Source organism: Nerophis ophidion, linkage group LG01 (assembly GCF_033978795.1).
Source record: "Nerophis ophidion isolate RoL-2023_Sa linkage group LG01, RoL_Noph_v1.0, whole genome shotgun sequence".
In the NCBI taxonomy this organism is placed as follows: Eukaryota; Metazoa; Chordata; class Actinopteri; order Syngnathiformes; family Syngnathidae; genus Nerophis; species Nerophis ophidion.
In genome coordinates this window covers 55,286,779-55,311,841 of record NC_084611.1, presented here as the reverse complement: position 1 = coordinate 55,311,841, position 25,063 = coordinate 55,286,779, and the positions used below count along the sequence as shown (strand labels likewise).

The following is a 25,063-nucleotide window of genomic DNA, read 5'->3' as shown; positions in this document are numbered from 1 at the left end:
AAGATATTTGATGTACAAACTGAGAAACTTAATTTATTTTTTACAAATAATCATTAACTTAGAATTTAATGACAGCAACACATTTCAAAAAGTTGGCACATGGGCAATTTTACCACTGTGTTACATAGCCTTTCCTTTTAACAACACTCGTTTGAGAACTGAGGAGACCAATTTTTGAAGCTTTTCCGATGGAATTCTTTCCCATTCTTGCTTGATGTACATCTTAAGTTGTTCAACAGTCCGTGGTCTCTGTTGTGGTATTTTAGGCTTATAATGTGCCACACATTTTCAATGGTTTGGACTACAGGCAGGCCAGTCTAGTACCCGCACTCTTTTACTATGAAGCCATGCTGTTGTGACACGTGGCTTGGTATTGTCTTGCTGAAATAAGCAGGGGCGTCCATTATAACGTTGCTTGGATGGTAACTTATGTTTGTCGAAAACCTGTATGTACCTTTCAGCATTAATGGTGCCTTCACAGATGTGTAAGTTACCCATGCATCGGGCACTAATACACTCCCATACACCACACATGCTAGCTTTTGAACTTTGCGCCCATAACAATCCGGATGGTTCTTTTCCTCTTCCTCGTCCACGGTTTCCAAAAGCAATTTGAAATGTGGACTTGTCAGACCATAGAACACTTTTCCACTTTGCATCAGTCCATCTTAGATGAGTTTCGGCCCAGCGAAGCCGGCAGCATTTCTGGGTGTTGTTGATAAATGGCTTTTACTTTGCATAGGAGTTTTAACTTTCATTTACAGATATAGCAACGAACTGTAGTTACTGAAAGTGGTTTTCTGAAGTGTTCCTAAGCCCATGTGGTGATTTCCTTTACACACTGATGTCGCTTTTTGATGCAGTACCGCCTGAGGGGTCAAAGATCACAGGCATTGCCACTTATATGCAGTGCTTTCTCCAGATTCTCTGAACCTTTTGATGATATTACGGACCGTATGTGGTGAAATCCCTAAATTCCTTGCAATAGCTGGTTAAGAAATGTCGCTCTTAAACTGTTCAACAATTTGCTCATGCATTTGTTCACAAAGCTGTGACCCTCGCCCCATCCTTGTTTGTGAATGACTAAACATTTCATGGAAGCTGCTTTATACACAATCATGACACCCACCTGTTCCCAATTAGCCTGTTCACCGGTGGGATGTTCCAAATAAGTGTTTGATGAGCATTCCTCAACTTTCTCAGTCTTTTTTGCCAGCTCTTTTGAAACATGTTGCAGCCATAGATCTCCAAATAAGCTAAAATTTGGAAAAAAATAAAGCTTTCCAGTTCGAACGTCGAGTATCTTGTCTTTGCAGTCTATTCAATTGAACATATGTTAAAAAAGGATTTACAAATAATTGGATTTTGTTTTATTTTACATTTTACACAACATGCCAACTTCACAATTTTTTTGGTTTTGTATTTTCAGCCATGTAAAAAAGCAATTTCACGCCAACAAGTGCCACAATGCAATGCATTTACATGTCACACTTTCAAGCCGTATTGTTAAATGTGCTCTGCTGTGCGCAACAGCTAAGAAGTTTATTTTTCGACAACCTGTCTTTATGCTGTCAGATGCTACTAATACTTTGACATAGCAAGAGCCATCTTTTGTGCCAGCCAATGATGTCACTATTTAAAACGGCTGACATTTGTCCATGATAATATGGAGAAGCTGCTGATGGTGTGTTTGACTGGGAAGCAGCTGGAAGGAGATAGCTTAAAAGTCCACTCTAAGGTAAATTCTGTGCATTATCAGTACTAAGGCTGGGTGATATATTGAGTTTGTAAGCTATATCAATATATTTTCAAACAAGATATGAATTAAGAAAATAACGTAAGATCGATACAATATATTTCACGTTAAAATGACCAAACATTTGTTGTGTTCCTTGTTCTCCCTTGAACCCGCTCCATGGGCAACTAAACCCCTCCCCTTCCTCCTTCCAAAACGTGCACGTACCAGAACATCCATGATTGGTTGGTTGTTTGATATGATGAGTCATGATTGTTTAGGGACAGGCCAATCAGAAGCAAGATAGGGCGGGTCATCAAACCAGGAAAGGAATTAAAAAGTGCCTGCCTGCAATAGTTTTTTTTGTTTTTTGTTATCTGAATTTGATACATTTGTATTATTTTCACAACTATGCTAGTTATTTTACGTAGAAATAATATATTTCTATTTTATTTATGTTATGTAATTATGAATGTGGAGGGGGCAGCGGCCTGTCGCGGAACGGGGTGTGCCAGGACCGGCCTCGAAGACAGGAACAGGTGAGTGGATGGCCCAGATGGGCCTTGTTATTTAATCACCTGTCGCCTTTATTAGCAGCAGCCGGCTTGAGACACGTGTTAGGGTTTTGAGTTGGAGTTGGAGCTGCTGCACGAACGGGCAGTCCTCCGTGCCCAGACGCAGCGCCCAGAACTGGCGTCTGTAGTCCTCGGCGGTGCAACCGGTCCGGTCTACCACCGCCCTCATCAGGTCCGGGCACACCCTGTTCCGTGTCAGGCCACGCCCCCCCACTTAAACAGTTTGTTTTCTGTGCTGTTAAAACCCATCTTGACTAGCTGGGTTAATAAAAGTGCCACTGACTGTTTATTTCACTTTTACTGAATATCGCTCAAAAATTAATATCTTTACGTGTTTACTTTCACTGGAAAATGTATCTTGTGGAGGGGGTGTGGCCTGCGGGCCTGCAGCGAAGCGGGGTGTGCCAGGACCGGCCTCGAAGTCAGCGACAGGTGCGTAGATGGCCCACCTGGGCTTTGTTATCTAATCACCTGTCGCTCTGTATAGGAGAGACGTTGTTGGAGCTGGCGTGAGAGCGAGAGCGTGCCTGTCACAGCGACAAACGACAATTGCTGGAAAGCAATCCACAGACTTTTACGAAAAATAAAACTGTATGGAACCATGAAACGGGCTCTCATGGAAATGCTTGGTGGTCTGGAGGACCCACTGGAAGGCAACTTCCACAATTTGGCGTCCAACATGCTCGTACCACCTGAGGCGGAAGAGGCTCACCCCCTGACGACTCTTGCGAGCGGACTCGTGGCGGTGACAGAGGTAAGCCACCAACAGATGGAGGCGGTCCTCCAGCAAGTGGCCCAGCAGGGCAAGATCCTGCAAGCCCTGGTGGACCCGGTGGGAGCGGCACGATGTCATACAGCGCATGGCGGAGGAGGAGGACCCCCATGTATTTATAGACAGGAGGCGTGCGCATGGCCGAAAAAAGAATGGGGCGTACGTTTCCTGAGGCGCAGAGCGTGGCGGCTCAGCCTACTGACCGCCTCCCAAGTACCGGACCTGAGGAGGGCGGTGCTGGACCGGACCATGTGCACCGCTGAAAACCACAGACGCTGGCTCCGAATGATGCGGCTGGAGGTGGAGGAGGACCGTCCGTTCACGCTGGGTCAACGGCTCCAAGAGGCGGCGACACGCTGGCCGCAGCCGAGGGAGGGAGATGTCCAGCTGGTGGAGCGGCTGGTGTTAGAGCAGTTTTTGGAGGCAATCTGGGTCCGGTATCACGCCGAGGACCACCTGGCAGTGACCCTCGCCGAGGACCACCTGGCAGTGCACCGCGAGGCACGACCGGCACACACACCGTGCGGACCGAGCGCTCAACGGAAGGAGGAGGAATCACCGGTCCTGGCAGATCCTGCTTCGCTGCAGGCCCGCAGGCCAAACCCCCCCCCCCCCCCACACACACACACACACAATCGAGATATACTTTCTCGTCCATATCGCCCAGTCCTAACCAGTACACTACTTCATACAACTACTGGCACTGTAGTTGTGTGTATGACATTCTATTGCAGACCTGGGCAAATTAAGGCCCGGGGGCCGCATGCGGCCCGTTATGTATTTCAATCTGTTCCGCCGGACATTCCCAAACAATTATTTTAGATCTTTAAGATGGTGCATTATGATGTGCAGTCATGATTTCAAATTAATTATAAAAGTATTTCAATAGTTGGAATCTGCGCTTTTTGCATGATATACTAGTTACTATGGTAATTAATTAGTTACTATGGTAATTAATTCACAGCAGCTCAGACGAGGCACCAAGCAGTGGGGGTAGGAAGCGTTTCCACAGAGTGTCAGCCTGAAATGTGGGTGTCAGGGACGGACGTGGAAGGAGATTTTCACAACAAAGTTCTAAAGCATAGTTATATATCAGATTGTATATTGAATTTTTACCCTTTGCATTCATATTTCGCTAGTTTTGCTTGATTGTAAAATATGTGGATGGAGTGGGGGTGCGACGTTCATATGTTGTCAATAAGGGTGTAACGGTACGTGTATTTGTATTGAACGGTTTCCGTACGAGGTTTTCGGTTCGTTGCGGAGGTGTACCAAACGAGGTTCCTATTAAGTAGCGTACCGCACATTGTGTAAACAATGCACACCGAGGCACAACACACGGCATGCTAGCAGTGACCAGGCTACGATAGACTTGACTATACCTCCTCTTTTCACTGGATATGTCCTCTTTTGCGGGGCTGTCCGGGTGGAGTTTCTTAAATGCCTCAAATGTCCGTCATCTTAAGTTAGGGTTGCATGTGTTTTCAATGTACATTCGGGGCTAAGAAGGGGTTCAAAACAAAACAAATTGTGAGCGCAGCAACATTCGTGAGGGAGGGGCAGAGACAGAGAGAGCGAGAGAGTTATGATAAACGCTCTGCTTTTTACCCATAGATGTATCAGATTGTATTTTTTATTATCTATAGCAGGGATGTCAAAAGTGTGCCCCGGCAGCCATTTGCGGCCCACAGCAAATGTTTTAAAGGCCCACGGCACACTTTAAAAATACTAATAAAATAAACAAAAACATAAACAAAAGTGAAATAAAAAAAAGCTTAAAGGCTAAATGTGATTTAGAAAAAGTTGCAACATTGACTAATAAAACAAAGCAGTTTTTTTTTCTTTCCAACTGTCAATGCTCAAAACATAATATTGAATTAAAATCACGAATTATTGACCTATCCAAGTTTCCCAATTTTGGTAAATAAATAACCCCCAAAAAATTCTATTTTGTTGTTTTCTTACTGTACCGAAAATTAACCGAACCGTGACCTCTGAACCGACTAACGTACCGAACCGAAATTTGTGTGTACCGTTACACCCCGAGTTGTCAATATTCAGTGTTTTATCGTTCATCGAAAAAACTAAAATTCCATTCCGTTTTTTAAGGCGATCTGTCAAAACCTTTTTCGCATTCATTAATGTGAGGTTTTGTATTAGTGTTCCTAAAATTAGATATACCGGCCCCCAGACACATTTCTTTCTTCAAATTTGGCCCCGCAGTCAAAATAATTGCTCAGGCCTGTTCTATTATTTTGTTTTTATACAATCATCTGAAAGTAATTTTTAAAGACATGCTAAATGTTAAAATCGTGCGGCTTTAGGGGGCCATATACTAATTTAATTGATTGCAGTTCCTTTCAATGGGCGGCCAAAGTTTTTGACTCACGAGGTCATTCATAGAACCAATGAAGCTCATAAATTGAGGTACTATTGTATTTCCATATTTGCACACATTTTCTTTCCATTGCCACTCCTCTGGCAGGAAACACCCCCGTACACAGGGCCTATGATGGATTAATATTACTCATTAGTAATCACATCAGGGTTTAAAATCACTTTTCTTCCCTTACAACACTTAGGACATGCGTGAGTGCAAACCATCATTAACACACGCGCATGTTCGCAAATTCGCACGCACTTTACAACCATGGCTTTGAGTTAATGGATATTCTCAATTATGTACACGATCACGGATGACTCATTGTTCCGGAGTATGCGTTATGGGTAAAGGCTGAAAGAAACTCATCCAATTAATTGAAGTTGAACTCACGGATCGTGTTAATGGTAATGATATTGATATAACAGCGGTTTCTTTCAAACATGCATACAGTTGCAATATGGGGCATCACATATTTACAGTTTTCCAGAATTCGCTAACACATTCGTTCACTTCCAGTGTTTAAATATTTAGCACAAACATTTGTTTGTGTGACATATTTGACATCACATGGACAAAGATAAGACCTTCTGGAGGAAAGTTCTGTGGTCAGATGAAACAAAAATTGAGCTGTTTGGTCACAATATCCAGCAATATGTTTGGAGGAGAAAAGGTGAAGCCTTTAATCCCAGGAACCACATCCCTATCGTCAAGCATGGTGGTGGTAGTATTAGGCTCTGGGTGTTAGAGCGCGGTCTCGAACCAACAATCCTCCCACAGCAAGATTCAACACTGTCTGGAAGCATGCCAGGACATGCCGAGAACTTCACGCCCATGCTTCGCCGCAGCTGCAGGGTGTCAGCAATCAGCGCACCGGGTGGAAAATAAGGAGGACAGCATAAAGACCAGTCACTCCTTGGAACCTGTGCCAGAACGTCGTTAACTCTCTGTAGTAAGCGTTACGTCTCTGGCTTCCCTCGTGTTGTCCTCGCTCTTGTTCTCTATGTTTTGTTTAGTTTTTTGTCTTGTTGACTCTTGTCCCTTGTTTCCCTCGCCCGCTGTGTTCTGTGAGCTCGAGTTTTCCACCTCGAGCACATTCTGAAATTGTACAAATCCTGTTGTTGTTGTTTTACACTTACATGTTGCGATTAATAGTATTCTATCCTTATTTGTCGTTATTTATATTTTCCGAATAAATTATGCGATAATGTTCATCAGTCAACTCATTGGTGTTCATTTTCAATCTATCAATATAAAAAATATATACCTAAATCAAATTGCAGTATGTTATATATGTCATTCTGTCATTCCCTCCGCTGCAGGAGAAGCTAGAAGCTCTACAGTGAGCGCAGCCGGAGACGCCCCGCTCACCTACGCGGCTTCGGGAAATCTGCAATCAGCGCACCTGAGTCTAATGCAGCTAGACAGTATAAAGACCAACGCAGCAAACATTCCAGTGCCGGAACGTAGTTTTCTGTCTACAGTAAGCGTCGCGTTCCTGGCTCCTTTCCTGTTTTTGCTCTCCGTATACCTCTGCTTCTTGTGCACACTTGTCCCTGTCGTTTCCCTGTTCCCGCATTATCCTCCCTCGATCCTCGACTCTCTTCGCTTCGGACATTGACCTCAGGAAGCCTCTCTCCTGCTCCACGGACCTCCTGCTTGGATCACGGACCTTCTTCTGCCCAGCCCCTTTGGACTTGTTTGCCTTTCCAACCAACACAGACTTACAACGTCCTGGTAATATTTCCTTGTAAGTTCCTGCACATAGTCTTGCATGCACACAAATGGTAGCATACACACTCCACTCACTCATCAAGCTCAATAAAACCGTATTGAGCGATAATTCCAGTGTCGTGGTGTCTCCTTCCCACTTGTCGTGCATAACAGTTTGATCATTTTCCTGGACTAATACTGTACTAACATCATGTGGTTTATTTCATACATATGTAGCATCATCTACAAAGATACAAATAATTGCTATTGTGACATCCAGTGGACACATTTAGAACTGCTGTTTCTTTCATTCAAAAATTTCAGGTTAATTTTTATATTTAGCAAACTCATCCCGTGGGCCAAATAAAAAATGTCGGCGAGCCTGATTCTGACCTGAAGTAATAGATGAGTTTTGTATGAGTCTTGAAAAGCAAGATGATATCTGGACTGGTACTGGCCTGGGGAAAAAAACTGTGCATACCAAAAATTAACATCTGAGGCTGTGCAATGAAAGACATAACTAAACATGTTGTGAAACGTGTCTTTTTATGGACAAAACACATCCAAACTACAGCAAATATTGATTTTCCTTGTTTGTCATCAAATGTGGCACTTTCATGAGTGCTTCACACTCGGAATGCGAAACGATCCAGTGAGAGTTGGAGATCCTGGCCAGGTGAAGCCATCAGGACCACATCATCTGCAAAAAGCAGAGACCTAATCCTGCAGCCACCAAGCCAGATCCCCTCAAAGCCCTAACTGCATCTAGAAATGATGTCCATAAAAGTTATGAACACAATCGGAGAAAAAGGGCAGCCTTGGCGTAGTCCAACCCTCACTGGGAACAGGTCCGATTTACTGCCGGCGATGTGGACCAAGCTCTGACACTGATCATAGAGGGAGCGGACCACCCAAAAAACAGATAATGGAACAGTTTGCAGCAGAGTGTGAAGCGACTGGGATGGGAATCAGCACCAACAAGTCCGAGTCCATGGTTCTTATCCATGGTTGTCATCTCCGTGTTGGGGAGGAGACCCTGCCCCAAGTGGAGGAGTTCAGGTGCCTCGGAGTCTTGTTCACGAGTGACAGAAAAGTGGATCGTGAGATCAATAGGCGGATCGGTGCGGCGTCTTCAGTAATGCGGACGCTGTATCGATCCATTGTGGTGAAGAAGGAGCTGAGCCGGAAGGCAAAGCTCTCAATTTACCGGTCGGTCTACGTTCCCATCCTCACCTATGGTCATGAGCTTTTGGTTATGACCGAAAAGGAGTTTCCTCCCCCGGGTGGCAGTGGTCTCCCTTAGAGATAGGGTGAGAAGCTCTGTCATCCGGGGGGAGCTCAAACCTACTCAGTGGCCTAGTGGTTAGAGTGTCCGCCCTGAGATCGGTATGTTGTGAGTTCAAACCCCGGCCGAGTCATACCAAAGACTATAAAAATGGGGCCCATTACCTCCTCCCTGCTTAGCACTCAGCATTAAGGGTTGGAATTGGGGGTTAAATCACCAAAAATGATTACCGGGCACGGCACCGCTGCTGCCCACTGCTCCCCTCACGTCTCAGGGGGTGATGAAGGGTGATGGGTCAAATGCAGAGAATAGTTTTGCCACATTTAGTGTGTGTGTGATAATCATTGGTACTTTAACTTTAAAGTAAAGTTCTCCACATCGAGAGGAGCCACATGAGGTAGTTCGGACATCTGGTCAGGAGGCCACCCGAACACCTCCCTAGGGAGATGTTTCGGGCACATTCGACCGGTAGGAGGCCAAAGGGAAGACCAAGGACACGTTGGAAAGACTATGTCTGGCCTGGGATTGCCTCGGGAGGAGCTGAACGAAGTGGCTCAGCAGAGAGAAGTCCTGGCTCCCCTGCTTAGGCTGCTGCCCCCGCGGCCCGACCTCGGATAGATGGATGGATTGCAAATGCTCGTGTTAAGAGATTGTGGAGAGTAAAACAGCCTAATTGCAACTAAAAGCATGAAGTTAGTATTGATAAGGATGCCAGACAGTCAACGGACAAATGCAACGTAGAGCATACAGTATATGCAACATATTTGTACATGTCTAGAAAATGGCACTCACTCCGCAGGGGGGTTGATGTCCTCCGCTTTTGTCTCAAAGAAGCGCAGCACCTCTTCACTCTGTGAGATTTGGGGGGGCAGTCGCACTAGTGCCTAGAAAAAAATATATCAAAATATTTGTGTGAGAATTTACTGAGAATAACAGCAGAACTAAATCGAGGGACTATTAATTACACATAATCAATACTGTGTGGTATTGTTTCCCATACAGACCGTAGGAGGTCATGTTGGTTTATAGCTTTCTTGTGGATTATTCAGCTGCTCAACAACATTCGTAAGAGACTGTTTGGGAGTGGTGTCGCTCACAACAAAATTGAAGGATAATTTGATACATTCTGTCCATTTAAGATGCTAAAACTAATCCATTGTAGGTCATGTTTTCTGATTACTAAAAAGTGTGACCTCAAAGACCTACTGAAATTAGTTTTTCTTATTTAAACGGGGATAGCAGGTCCATTCTATGTGTCATACTTGATAATTTCGCGATATTGCCATATTTTTGCTGAAAGGATTTAATAGAGAACATTCACGATAAAGTTCGCACCTTTTGGTTGCTAACAGAAAAGCCCTGCCTTTACCGGAAGTCGCTGACGATGACGTCACATGTTGATGGCTCCTCACATCCTCACATTGTTTTTAATGGGAGCCTCCAACAAAAAGAGCTATTCGGACCGAGAAAACGACAATTCCCCCATTAATTTGAGCGAAGATGAAAGATTCGTGTTTGAGCATATTGATAGCGACGGACTAGAAAAAAAAAAAATAATAAATCAAGTCAAAAAAAAAAACGCGATTGCATGTAGACGGATGCAGATCTTTTTAGACACATTTACTAGGATAATTCTGATAAATCCCTTATCTTTCTATTGTGTTGCTAGTGTTTTAGTGAGTTTTATAGTACCTGATAGTCGGAAGGGTGTGGCCATGGGTGTGTTGACGCGCAGTGTTTCAGGGAAGTCGACGGCAGCTTTATGGACGGCACAAGTTCAGCTGATCTCCGGTAAGTGGCGACTTTTTACCACAATTATCTCACCGAAAACTGCTGGTTGACATTTGGTTGGGATCCATGTTCGCTTGACCGCTCTGATCCATAGTAAAGTTTCACCTCCGGGAATTTCAGACAAGGAATCACCGTGTGTTTGTGTGGCTAAAGGCTAAAGCTTCCCAACTCCATCTTTCTACTTTGACTCCTCCATTATAATTGAACAAATTGCAAAGGATTCAGCAACACAGATGTCCAAAATACTGTGTAATTATGCCGTTAAAGCAGACGACTTTTAGCTATGTGTGTGCGCAGCGCTAATATTTCCTAACAGTCCGTGACGTCACGTGTACACGTCATCATTACGCGACGTTTTCAACAAGAAACTCCCGGGAAATTTAAAATTGCAATTTAGTCAACTAAAAAGGCCTTATTGGCATGTGTTGCAATGTTAATATTTCATCATTGATATATAAACTATCAGACTGCGTGGTCGGTAGTAGTGGGTTTCAGTAGGCCTTTAAAGGGGAACTGCACTTTTTGGGGGGATTTTGCATATTGTTCATTCATTATCAGAGACATGAACACATACAGTCAAACTGTTTCTATATTTTTATTGTAATAATTTCAGATTGTGTTTGTTCTATTTTTGGCCAAGGGAAGACACAGAAAACGATCTGAAGTTGTTATTCTTTAGTTTTAAAGCCATGATTTTAATAGTCCGGCCCATGAGTGCACAGACTTTCCTGAGCTAAAATTAATGTGACACCCCTGATCTAGTGGTACGCCAAATAATTATTTGAATATAATACAGTGGATTTTTTCTATATTTAAAAATAGTCTTACTGTTCAAAATGTTGCCTAAAATATTAAATATACTAGGTAAATAAAACCTCTGTGTGGAGGGGGGCGTGGCCCGCAGGCCTGCAGCAAAGCAGGGTGTGCCAGGCCCGAAGAAAGGGAAAGGTGCGTAGTTGGCCCACCTGGGCCTTGTTATCTAATCACCTGTCACTCTGTACAAGCAGCAAACCGGGAGGAGAGAGGTTGCTGGAGCTGGAGCTGGAGCAAGAGCGCGAGAGAGAGACCAACAGACTTTTGCTGGAAAGCAATCTGAGAACATTGTAGGAAAAATAAAACTATTTGTAACCATGAAACAGGCTCACCTGTGGATGCTTGGTGGCCAAGAGGACAACACTCTGCCTTGTTTTTAATGAATAATTAGGCTTACTATGCTCACGTATTTTACTGTTGGTCATTATGATGGTACTTGGAGACCCTCGTTTTTTTCTATGGTGGTACTTGGTGAAAAAAGTCTGAAAACCACTGTGCATGCATGAACATCTTAGCTTTGTTTTATACGTGACAAAACAAATTAGTGTAGTATCATATTAGACATCTAATGAATAATGGACGAGATACACTATATTGCCAAAAATATTTGGCCACCCATCCAAATGATGAGAATCAGGTGTCCTAATCACTTGGCAAAGCAAGGTCCATAAAGACATGGATGACAGAGTCTGGCGTGGTTGAACTTGATTGGCCTGCACAGAGTCCTGACCTGAACCAAATAGAACACCTTTGGAACTCAGAATGCTCCAGGATACCAAAAAATGTTGGACAATTCCACGCTTCCTTGTGGCAACAGTTTGAAGCGGGCCCCTTCTTCTAACATGACTGTGCACCAGTGCACAAAGCAAGGTCCATAAAGACATGAATGACAGAGTCTGGCGTGGTTGAACTTGACTGGCTTACACAGAGTCCTGACCTGAACCAAATAGAACACCTTTGGAACTCTGAATGCTCCAGGATACCAAAACATTTTGGACAATTCCATGCTTCCTTATGGGAACAGTTTGAAGCGGGCCCCTTGTTCCAAAATGACTGTGCACCAGTGCACAAAGTAAGCTCCATAAAGACATGGATGACAGAGTCTGGCATGGATGAACTTGACTGGCCTGCACAGAGTCCTGACCTGAACCCAATAGAACACCTTCGGAACTCTGAATGCTCCAGGATACCAAACATTTTGGACAATTCCATGCTTCCTTATGGGAACAGTTTGAAGCGGGCCCCTTCTTTCAACATGACTGTGCACCAGTGCACAAAGCAAGCTCCATAAAGACATGGATGACAGAGTCTGGCGTGGATGAACTTGACTGGCCTGCACAGAGTCCTGACCTGAACCCAGTGGAACACCTTCGGAACTCTGAATGCTCCAGGATCCCAAAACATTTTACATGGGATGGCACTTCCAAGTTCATATGTGAGTAAAGGCAGGTGGCCAAATAGTTATGATGGCAATATAGTGTATATTTTTACAATATGCCGAGAACCATAAAAATGGAACCGTAAGATGAAAATAGAAGTACAGGTATGTCCATTGTGCTTTAAAGACCGCATTAATGAGTAAGAAAATTAATGTTCAAAATCACTTGCCACTAATAACTTCCCGTATGTACACGAGTGCAGCCAGACCACAGGAGGGATCATGTTTCACAGTAAGCATTCATATTTAATGGTCTGGTGCTTTCAGGAAAAGAAGAAAATCTTTAGTATATGACGTAATCTATGTTCTTTTTAAATGTACACAATTTTCAAGTCCAACTGTACTGTACGTGTATTTCATTTAATAGGTTTTGGTGTAATTGAAAGAGCATTTGTTGTTTTGATGGAACCTCGCCAGAGAGCAGTGCCTGGAGAACACCGGCCAATTACCCGTCCTCTCCGCCGTTTGCCTCGTACATCCTGCACGGATAGAGGAAGTAAACACTATGAACCACGCCAGAGCTCGGCAAAAAAACAAAAAAAAACAAGCTCGTTATAGAAACTGTAAATACAGTGGATCCGGAAGGTATTTATAATGTTTTACGTAGCTTCAGCTTTATTACAAGATGGAATACATCCGTATTTGTCCTAAAAATGTTACCTTTTTTTCTTTTCTTTTTAATGTTGCAGATTTATTAAGACTAAGAAATAAATAAATAAATACATAAAAAATAAATTTAAAAAAATCACACGTAGTGGTCAAAAGTTTACATACACTTGTAAAGAACTTAATGTAATGGCCGTGTTGAGTTTCCAATCATGTGATCGAGTGATTGGAGCACATACTAGTTAAGTTTGGTTCTTTTATGTATTTATTATGGTTCTACTGAAAATTCTGGGTCAAAAGTATATATACATCAATGTTAATATTTGCTTACATCCCCCCTGGCAGGTTTTACTCCAAAAGTGAAGTGAACTATATTTATGTAGCGCTTTTTCTCTAGTGACTCAAAGCGCTTTACATAGTGAAACCCAATATCTAAGTTACATTTAAACCAGTGTGGGTGTGGCACTGGGAGCAGGTGGGTAAAGTGTCTTGCCCAAGGACACAACGGCAGCGACTAGGATGGCGTACGCGGGCATCGAACCTGGAACCAAGCTATACCCCCAATAAGTGTCACGGCCTTGCGATGAGGCGGGGGCTTGTCCAGGGTGTACCTCGCCTACCGCCCGAATGCACCTGGGATAGGCTCCAGCGACCCCCTCTCCGCGACCCCAAAAGGGACAAGCGGTAGAAAATGGATGGACCTATGCAAAGTTCCGATTATTTCACATCAAATATTCCAGTTTGAAAAACATTTTTGTGGAAAATTTTGCATATTTTGTGTGTTTGCCATAAAAAAACATAATTTTGTTTGATGGGGCGGAAATGAACTTCCCGAAAACAAATAAAACTTAAAAAAAAACAAAAAAAACATTTTGAAATGAGGGATAGATGTGAAGTTGATGTAGACTCCAGATTATTTAAGCGTTAAATATAAAATGTATGTATGCCATGGCACACAATTATCATCATTTCATGACCCAAGCAAAACACTTTTTACACTTTTGTACTGAAATAAATACAACTAAAACTTATTAAATAAAAACGTGGAAAAAAATACCAGCAGCGGTAAAGTTTAGATCCATGATCGAAAGACGAAAGTGGACGAATGTGCATACAAATTTGTCTTTTTTTTTATTTATGTTTTTGTTTAATTAAATAACGTTTATGACAACCCATTTCCAAAACACAATATAAAATGTAAGATATAACAGGACAATGCATACGTTTATCAATTTTTTTTTACTGTGGGACCCCATTTTTATTACTTGACGGGGTCCCTGGGACCCTATTTTGAAAATTCCTAGCACCAACACTGCTGTCAACAGAGCAGAAAAATGTTTAATTAAAAAAAAAACATATCATTTAATATTGCAAGTTCAAGGGTCAAGGGTTTACCATGAATTGATTAACGTGGACCCCGACTTAAACAAGTTGAAAAACTTATTCGGGTGTTACCATTTAGTGGTCAATTGTACGGAATATGTACTGTACTGTGCAATCTACTAATAAAAGTATCAATCAATCAATCAATGGGAAATTTTCACCTTGGCACGCATGTGTCCTTTTTTGGGGATTTCAGAATATGGTCAGCCTATCTACAAACCCCGTTTCCATATGAGTTGGGAAATTGCGTTGGATGTAAATATAAACAGAGTACAATAATTTGCAAATCATTTTCAACCCATAAGACCGTGACCTTCGATCTCTCAGACGGCACTGTGTCAAAAACCGACATCAATCTTTAAAGCATATCACCACATGGGCTCAGGAACACTTCGGAAAACCACTGTCACTAAATACAGTTGGTCGCTACATCTGTAAGTGCAAGGGACGGCGTGGCGCAGTGGAAGAGTGGCCGTGCGCAACCCGAGGGGCCCTGGTTCAAATCCCACCTAGTACCAACCTCGTCACGTTCGTTGTGTCCTGAGCAAGACACTTCACCCTTGCTCCTGATGGGTGCTGGTTGGCGCCTTGCATGGCAGCTCCCTCCATCAGTGTGTGAATGTGTGTGTGAATGGGTAAATGTGGAAGTAGTGTCAAAGCGCTTTGAGTACCTTGAAGGTAGAAAAGCGCTATACAAGTACAACCCATTTATTATTTATTTATTTATTACTATGCAAAGCGAAAGCCATTCATTAACAACATCCAGAAACTTCTTCTGGGCCTGAGATCATCTAAGATGGACTGATGCAAAGTGGAAAAGTGTTCTGTGGTCTGACGAGTCCACATTTCAAATTGCTTTGGAAATATTCGACATCGTGTCATCCGGACCAAAGGGGAAGCAAACCATCCAGACTGTTATCGAGGCAAAGTTCAAAAGCCAGCATCTGTGATGGTATGGGGGTGCATTAGTGCCCAAGGCATGGGTAACTTACACATCTGTGAAGGCACCATTAATGCTGAAAGGTACATACAGGTTTTGGAACAACATATGCTGCCATCTAAGCGGCATCTTTTTCATTGACGCCCCTGCTTATTACAGCAAGACAATGCCAAGCCACATTCAGCACATGTTACAACAGCGTGGCTTCGTACAAAAAAAGAGTGCGGGTACTTTCCTGGCCCGCCTGCAGTCCAGACCTGTCTCCCTTCGAAAATGTGTGGCGCATTATGAAGCGTAAAATACGAGAGCAGAAACCCCGGACTGTTGAACGACTGAAGCTCTAAATAAAAAAAGAATGGGAAAGAATTCCACTTTCAAAGCTTCAACAATTAGTTTCCTCAGTTCCCAAACATTTATTGAATGTTGTTAAAAGAAAAGGTGATGAAACAGTGGTGAACATGCCCTTTCCCAACTACTTTGGCATATGTTGCAGCCATGAAATTCTAAGTTAATTATTTGCAACAAAAAAAAATAAAGTTTATCTTGTCTTTGTAGTGCATTCAATTGAATATGGGTTGAAAAGGATTTGCAAATCATTGTATTTCATTAATATTTACATCTAACACAATTTCCCAACTCATATGGAAACGGGGTTTGTACACCACATGTGCCATGTCTTTAACATGGGGGGGGAGAGAGAGAGAGAGAGAGAGAGAGAGAGAGAGAGAGAGAGAGAGAGAGAGAGAGAGAGAGAGAAAGAGAGAGAGAGAGAGAGAGAGAGAGAGAGACAGCAGAACCCTGACCTTTAGCCTCACACCAACTGGAGATATCCCCCAGAGTCAGATGGGGAACTGACGGATGTTTACAACATGCATTTTTTTTTTTTTGGTTTGTTTGTTTTTACCCTGCAGTAGTCGTCAATAAACCGCAGTCGCTTCATGGCCACGTCTCGCACATGACTCCTCCGGAACAGAATTTTGCCTGCGGGAGAGAGCAAAAAATGTGACAGTGAAATATGAGATAGAAGGGCAGTGAAGAAAAAGAAAAATCATGGCAATTTGATTTTTCTTTTATACAGAAAAGACAAGTGTTCGTTTAAAAAAAGGACAGAGGGGTTGAGAGAACATGTAAATCCCAGTCCTGCCAGCAGATGTCAGGAATGTTTTGACTAAAAAGGAAGCCAGGGTTTCAGTAATCCAGTTTTTTTCAAATAGTGGTGGGGGGGCCCTCTGGTGGGGTGGGGTCACCATTCCAGGGGAGTGCATGTGACTCTCTGGGAACATACTTCAAACCCCACTTCCAAAAGCTCATTGTTGATATTAATTCTGACGTCCTTATCGTAAATTAAAACAAACATCTGCACATATTGCTTTATTCATTTTGGTTTAGTAGGTTAAAGTACTTTGTATATTGTACTCCTGAGTAGAGATATCCGATAATATCGGACTGCCAAAATATCAGCCGTTAAATGCTTTAAAATGTAATATCGGAAATTATCGGTATCGGTTTCAAAAAGTATAATGTATGACTTTTTAAAAGGCCGCTGTACGGGGTGGTACGCAGACGTAGGACGAAGTACAGAGCAGTTGCGTCTCCAACCCTCCCGATTTTGTACTATTTTTTTCAGCTATAGTTACCTTAATCATTAGTAATGTAGCAGCCTCGCTTTGAATGGCAGGCTCCCTGCTATCACATGTTGATAAAAATACAACATTTAATAATAAAAATCAACTACATGCTTCCCAAATGCTGTAATAAATTAAGCATGATGGGTTAAACATATGTCAGCATGTGGCATAATAATGACAATTTGGTTTTTACTTTATGGAAAAAATATCCAGATATATATCGTCATTCAGCATATGGAGCGGAAAACACAACCAAAAATTGTAGGCTTTTTCACGCGACGAAGCCGGCCTACTTCAGCGCAGCCTGTAGTCTATGTGGTTGCAGCGACGAGGTGGAGACGTGATGGCGACTGGCCGAGTTACACCAATCCTTACACCCACCCACCCCCTTCCCCGGTCTGTCCGCCAGAGAGACACCAGCTTAACACATTTTCTGAGGGAAAAACTGGAATATGATCCCCATACTAAAGTGTTACCACAAATAATAATAATAACAAAAGAAACAACAATGAAATACAAACCCCGTTTCCATATGAGTTGTGAAATTGTGTTAGATGTAAATATAAATGGAATACAATGATTTCCAAATCCTTTTCAATCCATATTCAGTTGAATATGCTACAAAGATAACATATTTGATGTTCAAACTGATAAACTTTTTTTTTTTTTTGCAAATAATCATTAACTTTAGAATTTGATGCCAGCAACACGTGACAAAAAAGTTGGGAAAGGTGGCAATAAATACTGATAAAGTTGAGGAATGCTCATCAAACACTTATTTGGAACATCCCACAGGTGTGCAGGCTAATTGGGAACAGGTGGGTGCCATGGTTTGGTATAAAAGCAGCTTCCATAAAATGCTATGTAATTTACAAAGGAGGATGGGGCGAGGGTCACCACTTTGTAAGCAAATTGTCAAACAGTTTTAGAACAACATTTCCCAACGAGCTATTGCAAGGAATTTAGGGATTTTACCATCTACGGTCCGTAAAATCATCAAAAGTTTCAGAGAATCTGGAGAAATCACTGCACGTAAGCGATGCTATTACGGACCTTTGATCCCTCAGGCGGTACTGCATCAAAAACCGACATCAGTATGTAAAGGGTATCACCACATGGGCTCAGGAACACTTCAGAAAACCACTGTCACTAAATACAGTTGGTTGCTACATCTGTAAGTGCAAGTTAAACTCTACTATTCAAAGCAAAACCCATTCATCAACAAACCGAGAAACGCCGCCGGCTTCGCTGGGCCTGAGCTCATCTAAAATGGACTGATGCAAAGTGGAAAAGTGTTCTGTGGTCTGAAAAGTCCACATTTAAAATTATATTTGGAAACCTTGGATGTGGTGTCCTCCGGAACAAAGAGAAAAATAACCATCCGGATTGTTATAGGCGCAAAGTTCAAAAGCCAGCATCTGGGATGGTATGGGGGTGTATTAGTGCCCAAGGCATGGGTAACTTACACATCTGTGAAGGCACTATTAATGCTGAATAGTCCATACAGGTTTTGGAGCAACATATGTTGTCATCCAAGCAACGTTATCATGGATGCCCCCTGTTTATTTCAGCAAGACAATGCCAAGCCACGTGTTACAACAGCGTGGCTTCGTAGTAAAAGAGTGCGGATACTTTCCTGGCCCGCCTGCAGTCCAGACCTGTCTCCCATCGAAAATGTGTGGCGCATTATGAAGCGTAAAATACGAGAGCGGAAACCCCGGACTGTTGAACGACTGAAGCTCTAAATAAAAAAAGAATGGGAAAGAATTCCACTTTCAAAGCTTCAACAATTAGTTTCCTCTGTTCCCAAACATTTATTGAATGTTGTTAAAAGAAAAGGTGATGTAACACAGTGGTGAACATGCCCTTTCCCAACTACTTTGGCACGTGTTGCAGCCATGAAATTCTAAGTTAATTATTATTTGCAAAAAAAAATAAAGTTTATGAGTTTGAACATCTAATATCTTGTCTTTGTAGTGCATTCAACTGAATATGGGTTGAAAAGGATTTGCAAATCATTGTATTCCGTTTATATTTACATCTAACACAATTTCCCAACTCATATGGAAACCGGGTTTGTACAAAACGATGTCTGTCCGTAAATTAATCAATAAATCATGTTATTTATAGCCCGAATGCAGCTGAAATAGGCTCCAGTAAACCCCAAAAAAGGACAAGCGGTAGAAAATGGATGGATGGATGTTATTTATAGTCGCAGCGGAGAATTTTTTTTTTTACTTCCTAGGGTGGCGTAACAGAAAATAATTTCCAAGCGCTGCAGTAATCCAACTCTCAGGAATAACTATATTCCATTAAGTGCATATCAATTTCGAAAATATAATGTGGTTACCTTGTATTTAATAACTGTAGGATTTTCCAATGAAAAAAAAGAAAACGATTGAATTTGCTTTGTGAGAGGAGTCTGCGACTGACGTGTGTGCCATAATAAAGTTGTCGGGTGCCGTGCTGTACGTTTATTTCAACAAAAGACCCACACATATTCCTTTCCTGCTTGGCACTCAGCATCAAGGGTTGGAATTGGGGGTTAAATCACCAAAAATTATTCTTGGGCGCTGCACCGCTGCTGGTCACTGCTCCCCTCACCTCCCAGGGGGTGATCAAGGGTGATGGGTCAAATGCAGAGAATAATTTCGCCACACCAAGAGTGTGTGTGACAATCATTGGGTAATTAACTTAACAAATTATTATTTCCTTCAGCTGCGGGTGATAGGCATTTCCGCACAAAATATTCCACTCGAACGTTCTACATGTCAGACGTCCAACAAACTGTGCGACACACGTTCAGAAAAACAGTGAGACGCTCCTCAATTGTGTTTAATAGGCCACTGTCAGGTTCAAACACTGATGACGTCTATTAAACAATACAAGAACCAAATAATTAAACAAAGACAAAATTCAATTTGGCTGAATTTGGGGAGAGACGCCTGGTCTGTACTCTTTGTACAGTCTTCCAGCACGCTTGGGCAAAAGATTGTACGCATCCTCCTTTATATGGACTCTCTCTGACCACACTTGTAAGGGTTGAGGTCATAAACAGCCATCGCCTTTGATTACAACAGTTCAAAAGAAAAGGTCGTAAACAGTCGTAATCAGACATAAAATAGTTCAAAAAGAGGTTCGTAAAACAGTTCAAAAAGGAGGTTTAAAAAGAGGTCGTCTGGAACTTGGGCAGATCCTGCCTTCTCTTGGCTTAGTAACCTTTGGGTTAAAATATATCTTTCTGTTGATTACAACACATGAAAGAAACAGAAACACCTTCATGTTGCTTCCCCCCCTACAGAGTGGAGTTTTAAAAGCCTTCTTCTTGGTAGGTTTCAAAGACAGCTTTTGGTCTTTTCGCCGGGAATTCATTTCAAGACAAGGTTTTTGTGATTTTTGTGGCTGATATTCTAACAGCCACATTTATTTTTACCTGGCAACCCAGCAGCAGTCAGCCCAAAAACTCTTTAAAGTGATAGGTGCACATTTGAAATCAAAACAAATTAATTTTTTTGCCAAATACATACAGTATTTTCAGGACCATATGGCGCACCGGATTATACAGCGCACTGCCGATGAATGGTCTATTTTCGATCTTTGTTCATATAAAAAGGCGCACCAGATTATAGGCCGCATTAAAGGAGTCATATACTCTTTTTACTAAATGTAAAAGACTTCCCTGTGGTCTACATAACATGTAATGGTTAAAATGTTGCATAGATTATGTTTTACAGATCATCTTCAAGCAGCTTTCTGACAGTCGCTTCCAGATGCTCCGTTTTACGCGGCTCACCGTCTTCTCCCCGTCGTCTTTGTTGTAGCTGTGTAGCGTGCAAGGACGGAAGTGGAAGAAGTGTCAAAAGACGGCGCTAACTGTTTTAATGACAATCAGACTTTACTCAAATCAATAACGGAGCAGCATCTCCTCATTCGGAAACAACAACAAGGACCCGTGAAAAACCGTCTGACCAGACCTCTAATAACTAAAGTTCCTTGGGTGAATAATGTAAACTCACTACACCGGTATGTTTTAATGCTTTCATGGTGAGTTTACTGACTGATATAAGAACTTTAAGCTACTTTGTATTAGAAATAACAACACCATAACAAGAAGATAGTGAAAAAGAAGAAGCTTATCACCTCCAGCGTCGGTACGGACTACAAAGGCGGGCGCGCACCATTTCTCAGGACTTATGCAGATCCCAAATAGACATCAGCAGTTACCAGAAGGTAAGAAAAGTATTTTTGCATAATATTGCAAAACAAAACGCCAGATAATATGTCTTACCTTATACACACACCATAATAATTCTATGTTGAAGCACAGTACAATCCATCTGTCATAACGGGCGAGGGGGGGGGGCTTACTGCGAGGTTTTTTCTCCCAGGATGCAAACGGACTATTCCGGACAAGGCTTGCAGGTAGGAACATAATTATTAACCTAACTACAAAATAACAGGCAAACAACAAAGGCATGCGTGCCTATCACACGCGGAAGCTAAGGCGAAAACTTAGCGCAGGAAACGTGGAACTATGGAACAGGCAAAAACTCCCTAACTGTGGCATGAAATAAACAAGATTTACTGTGGCATGAACTATGCTATAGCATGAAACTATTAACTAACATAACTACGGGATGGAACAAGTAATGACGCCAGGCCGACTGACTGGCAAAGACAGGCTTAAATCATGGGCTCTGGATTAGAGCAGATGCGTGTCCCTAACACCAGAGGCAGGTGAAACTAATAAATCGCCATGGAAATTAAAACAAACAAGGGTGCACAAAAACAGGAGCTAATGGAATCTTAAAACTAACAGAAAATAACAAAAACATGATCCAGACCACAGATCATGACACCAATACCAATAAGCGGTGTGGCTTCATAGCTTACCAAAGTCGTACTAAAACATTTTGATGGATTTTTGAGCGCCTTGTGTAAGGTTCTATATTTTCAACGGAACATAAAAATGTTGGTGTTGTGTACCTAAGTCATATTGCCATCACACCTCCTACCACGTATCTCGTATGTTTGACTACCATCTACTGGTCACACTTATCGTCTACCAAATAAAATTTTTTGAGGTCAGTGGGCTAAACCAGGATTATTCCGTACATCGGGCGCAGCGGTTTATTAGGCGCACTGTCGAGTTTTGAGAAGAAAAAAAAGGATTTTATGTATAATCCGGAAAATACCGTATAGCTCTTGCGTTCATGCAAATAATGGTCTCCCCTAGAGGGGAGGAGGGTCACCCATATCTGCAGTCTTCTCCAAGGTTTTTCATAGTCACTCATTGACATCCCACTGGGTTGTGAGTTTTTCCTTGCCCTTATGTGGGTCGTTGTGGCTTGTGCAGACCTTTGAGACACTTGTGATTTAGGGCTACATAAATAAACATTGATTGATTGAAATAATAATAATTACTATTGTTAGTCAAAATATGAAATTCCTCAGGATTAACTCTGTATCAAGAGGTTTTTGCATAACCTATATAGCGCCTCCAATAATGATATACGATCATCAATTTGGTGTTGACTGCAGGCTTTAAACAGAGTTTACCTAAACAAACATGATTGGAATTCCCACAGTGTCGTGTAATGCATAATGTAGATGAATCAAGATGAGGATAAGAGTATACCTTGAATACAGTCGCGATCAAAAGTTTACATACACTTGTTAAGAACATGTTGTCATGGCTGTCTTGAGTTTCCTATCATTTTGACAACTCGTGTTTTTTTGTGATAGAGTGATTGTTGGTCACAAAAAACATTCATGAAGTTTGGTTCTTTTATGAATTTATTATGGGTCTACTGAAAATGTGAGAAAAATCTGCTGGGTCAAAAGTATACATACAGCAATGTTAATATTTGCTTACATGTCCCTTGGCAAGTTTCACTGCAATAAGGCGCTTTTGGTAGCCATCCACAAGCTTCTGGCAAGCTTCTGCTTGAATTTCTGACCACTCCTCTTGACTAAATTGGTGCAGTTCAGTGAAATTTGTTGACTTTCTGATATGGACTTGTTTCTTCAGTATTGTCCACATGTCTGGGAAGGCCATTCTAAAGCCTTAATTCTAGCCTGATTTAGCCATTCCTTTACAACCTTTAACATATGTGTAGGGTCATTGTCCTGTTGGAACACCCAACTGTGCCCAAGACCAAAACTTCAGGCTTAGGGTTTTAGGTTGTCCTGAAGAATTTGGAGGTAATCCTCCTTTTTTATTGTCCCATTTACTCTCTGTAAAGCACCAGTTCCAGCAAAACAGGCCCAGAGCATAATACTACCACCACCATGCTTGACGATAGGGATGGTCTTTCCTGGGATTAAAAGGCCTCACTTGTTCTCATGGTTATTGTGGCCAAAAAGCTACTGTGGAGAGGCGGGGCCGGCAGGACGACAGCAAGGCAGGAGACGCCGGAGTCCGGCCCAAGATGGCGGTGAGGAGGCGCGGACGGCCAGCGAGCGGCGAGAGGCAGCAGACGCAGACGACGCGGAAGGCTGAAAAGCGAAACCGGGGAGCGAGCAGTGAGAGCGGCAAAGCTGAAAAACAACCCGCAATTTCTTAATTGAAAAATAAAGAAGTCTACACCTGCTCGCAGAATGTCTGTGCTTGGTGGTCCTTGGAACCCGCGCGACGGCTTGAGACTGTCACAGCTAAATTTTTGTTTAATCTGACTACACATGGACAAAGATAAGACCTTCTGGAGGAACGTTCCGTGGACAACCTAAAATAATCAGGCCAGAGGTTGGGTCTTGGGCACAGTTGGGTGTTCCAACAGGACAATGACCCCAAACACACGTCAAAAGTGGTACAGGAATGGCTAAATCGGGCTAGAATCAAGGTTTTAGAATGGCCTTCCCAGAGTCTTGACTTAAACGTGTGGACAATGCTGAAGAAACAAGTCCATGTCAGAAAACCAACACATTTAGATGAACTGCACCAATTTTGTCAAGAGTGATCAAAAATTCAACCAGAAGCTTGTGGATGGCTACCAAAGTGAAACTTGCCAAGGGACATGTAATGTAATATTAACATTGATGTATGTATACTTTTGACCCAGTAGATATGCTGACATTTTCAGTAGACCCATAATAAATTCATAAAAGAACCAAACTTTATGAATGTTTTTTGTGACCAAAAAGCAAAGGTGGGTAGAGTAGCCAGAAATTGTACTCAAGTAAGAGTACTGTTACTTTAGAGATGTATTACTCAAGTAGAAGTAAGGAGTAGTCACCCAAATATTTACTTGAATAAAAGTAAAAATTATGTTGTGAAAAAACTACTCAAGTACTGAGTAACTGATGAGTAACCTGTTTGTTTAATGACAGCAAAAAATAATGCACAAAAACATAAAAATAGCAATGAACAAATTCAGAGACAGGAATATCTCTTAAGCAACTAAAACAATAATATATATTAAATAATATATATTTGGTTTTACACTGTATTGAAAAAAATTTTTTAAATGAATTTGACCTTTGCAACCTCATGATACTATTGGCTAAGTTTTATATTCATAAATGTAAGTTTCTCGATACCCGACCTGTTTTCTGTGCCTTTAAAAAAAGATTTATAACTCTACATTAAAACACTCTACCTCTACAATCAAAAAGCTGTGAAAACAATAATGCTGTGTTCCAAATTAAAGGTATTTACTGAGATTGAGTGAGCCTAGGGCTTTGCACTTTGTTTATCCATCCATCCATTTTCTACCGCTTATTCCCTTTTGGGGTCGCGGGGGGCGCTGGCGCCTATCTCAGCTACAATCGGGCGGAAGGCGGGGTACACCCTGGACAAGTCGCCACCTCATCGCAGGGCCAACACAGATAGACAGACAACATTCACACTCACATTCAAACACTAGTGCCAATTTAGTTTTGCCAATCAACCTATCCCCAAGTGCATGTCTTTGGAAGTTTTATATATATATTTTTTCGCATTCTATTTTAGTTACTTTGAATTTATAGACCCCTGGTGCTGTTTTGTACGGTTTTTATACTGTT

At 42.1% G+C, this 25,063-nt stretch overlaps 1 protein-coding gene across 5 annotated transcripts in view; it reads right to left on the bottom strand.

The window, feature by feature from the left end:
* sh3pxd2aa (SH3 and PX domains 2Aa) overlaps positions 1–25,063 on the bottom strand; it is a 232,777-nt gene that overhangs the window by 127,471 nt on the left and 80,243 nt on the right. For all 5 annotated transcript variants that reach the window (XM_061907796.1, XM_061907806.1, XM_061907815.1 and 2 more), the window contains 2 exons: positions 16,336–16,412; positions 9,253–9,344 (listed from right to left, as the gene is read on the bottom strand). In XM_061907796.1, the coding sequence (XP_061763780.1) occupies positions 9,253–9,344; positions 16,336–16,412 (169 nt within the window). The remainder of the gene's footprint in view (positions 1–9,252; positions 9,345–16,335; positions 16,413–25,063) is intronic.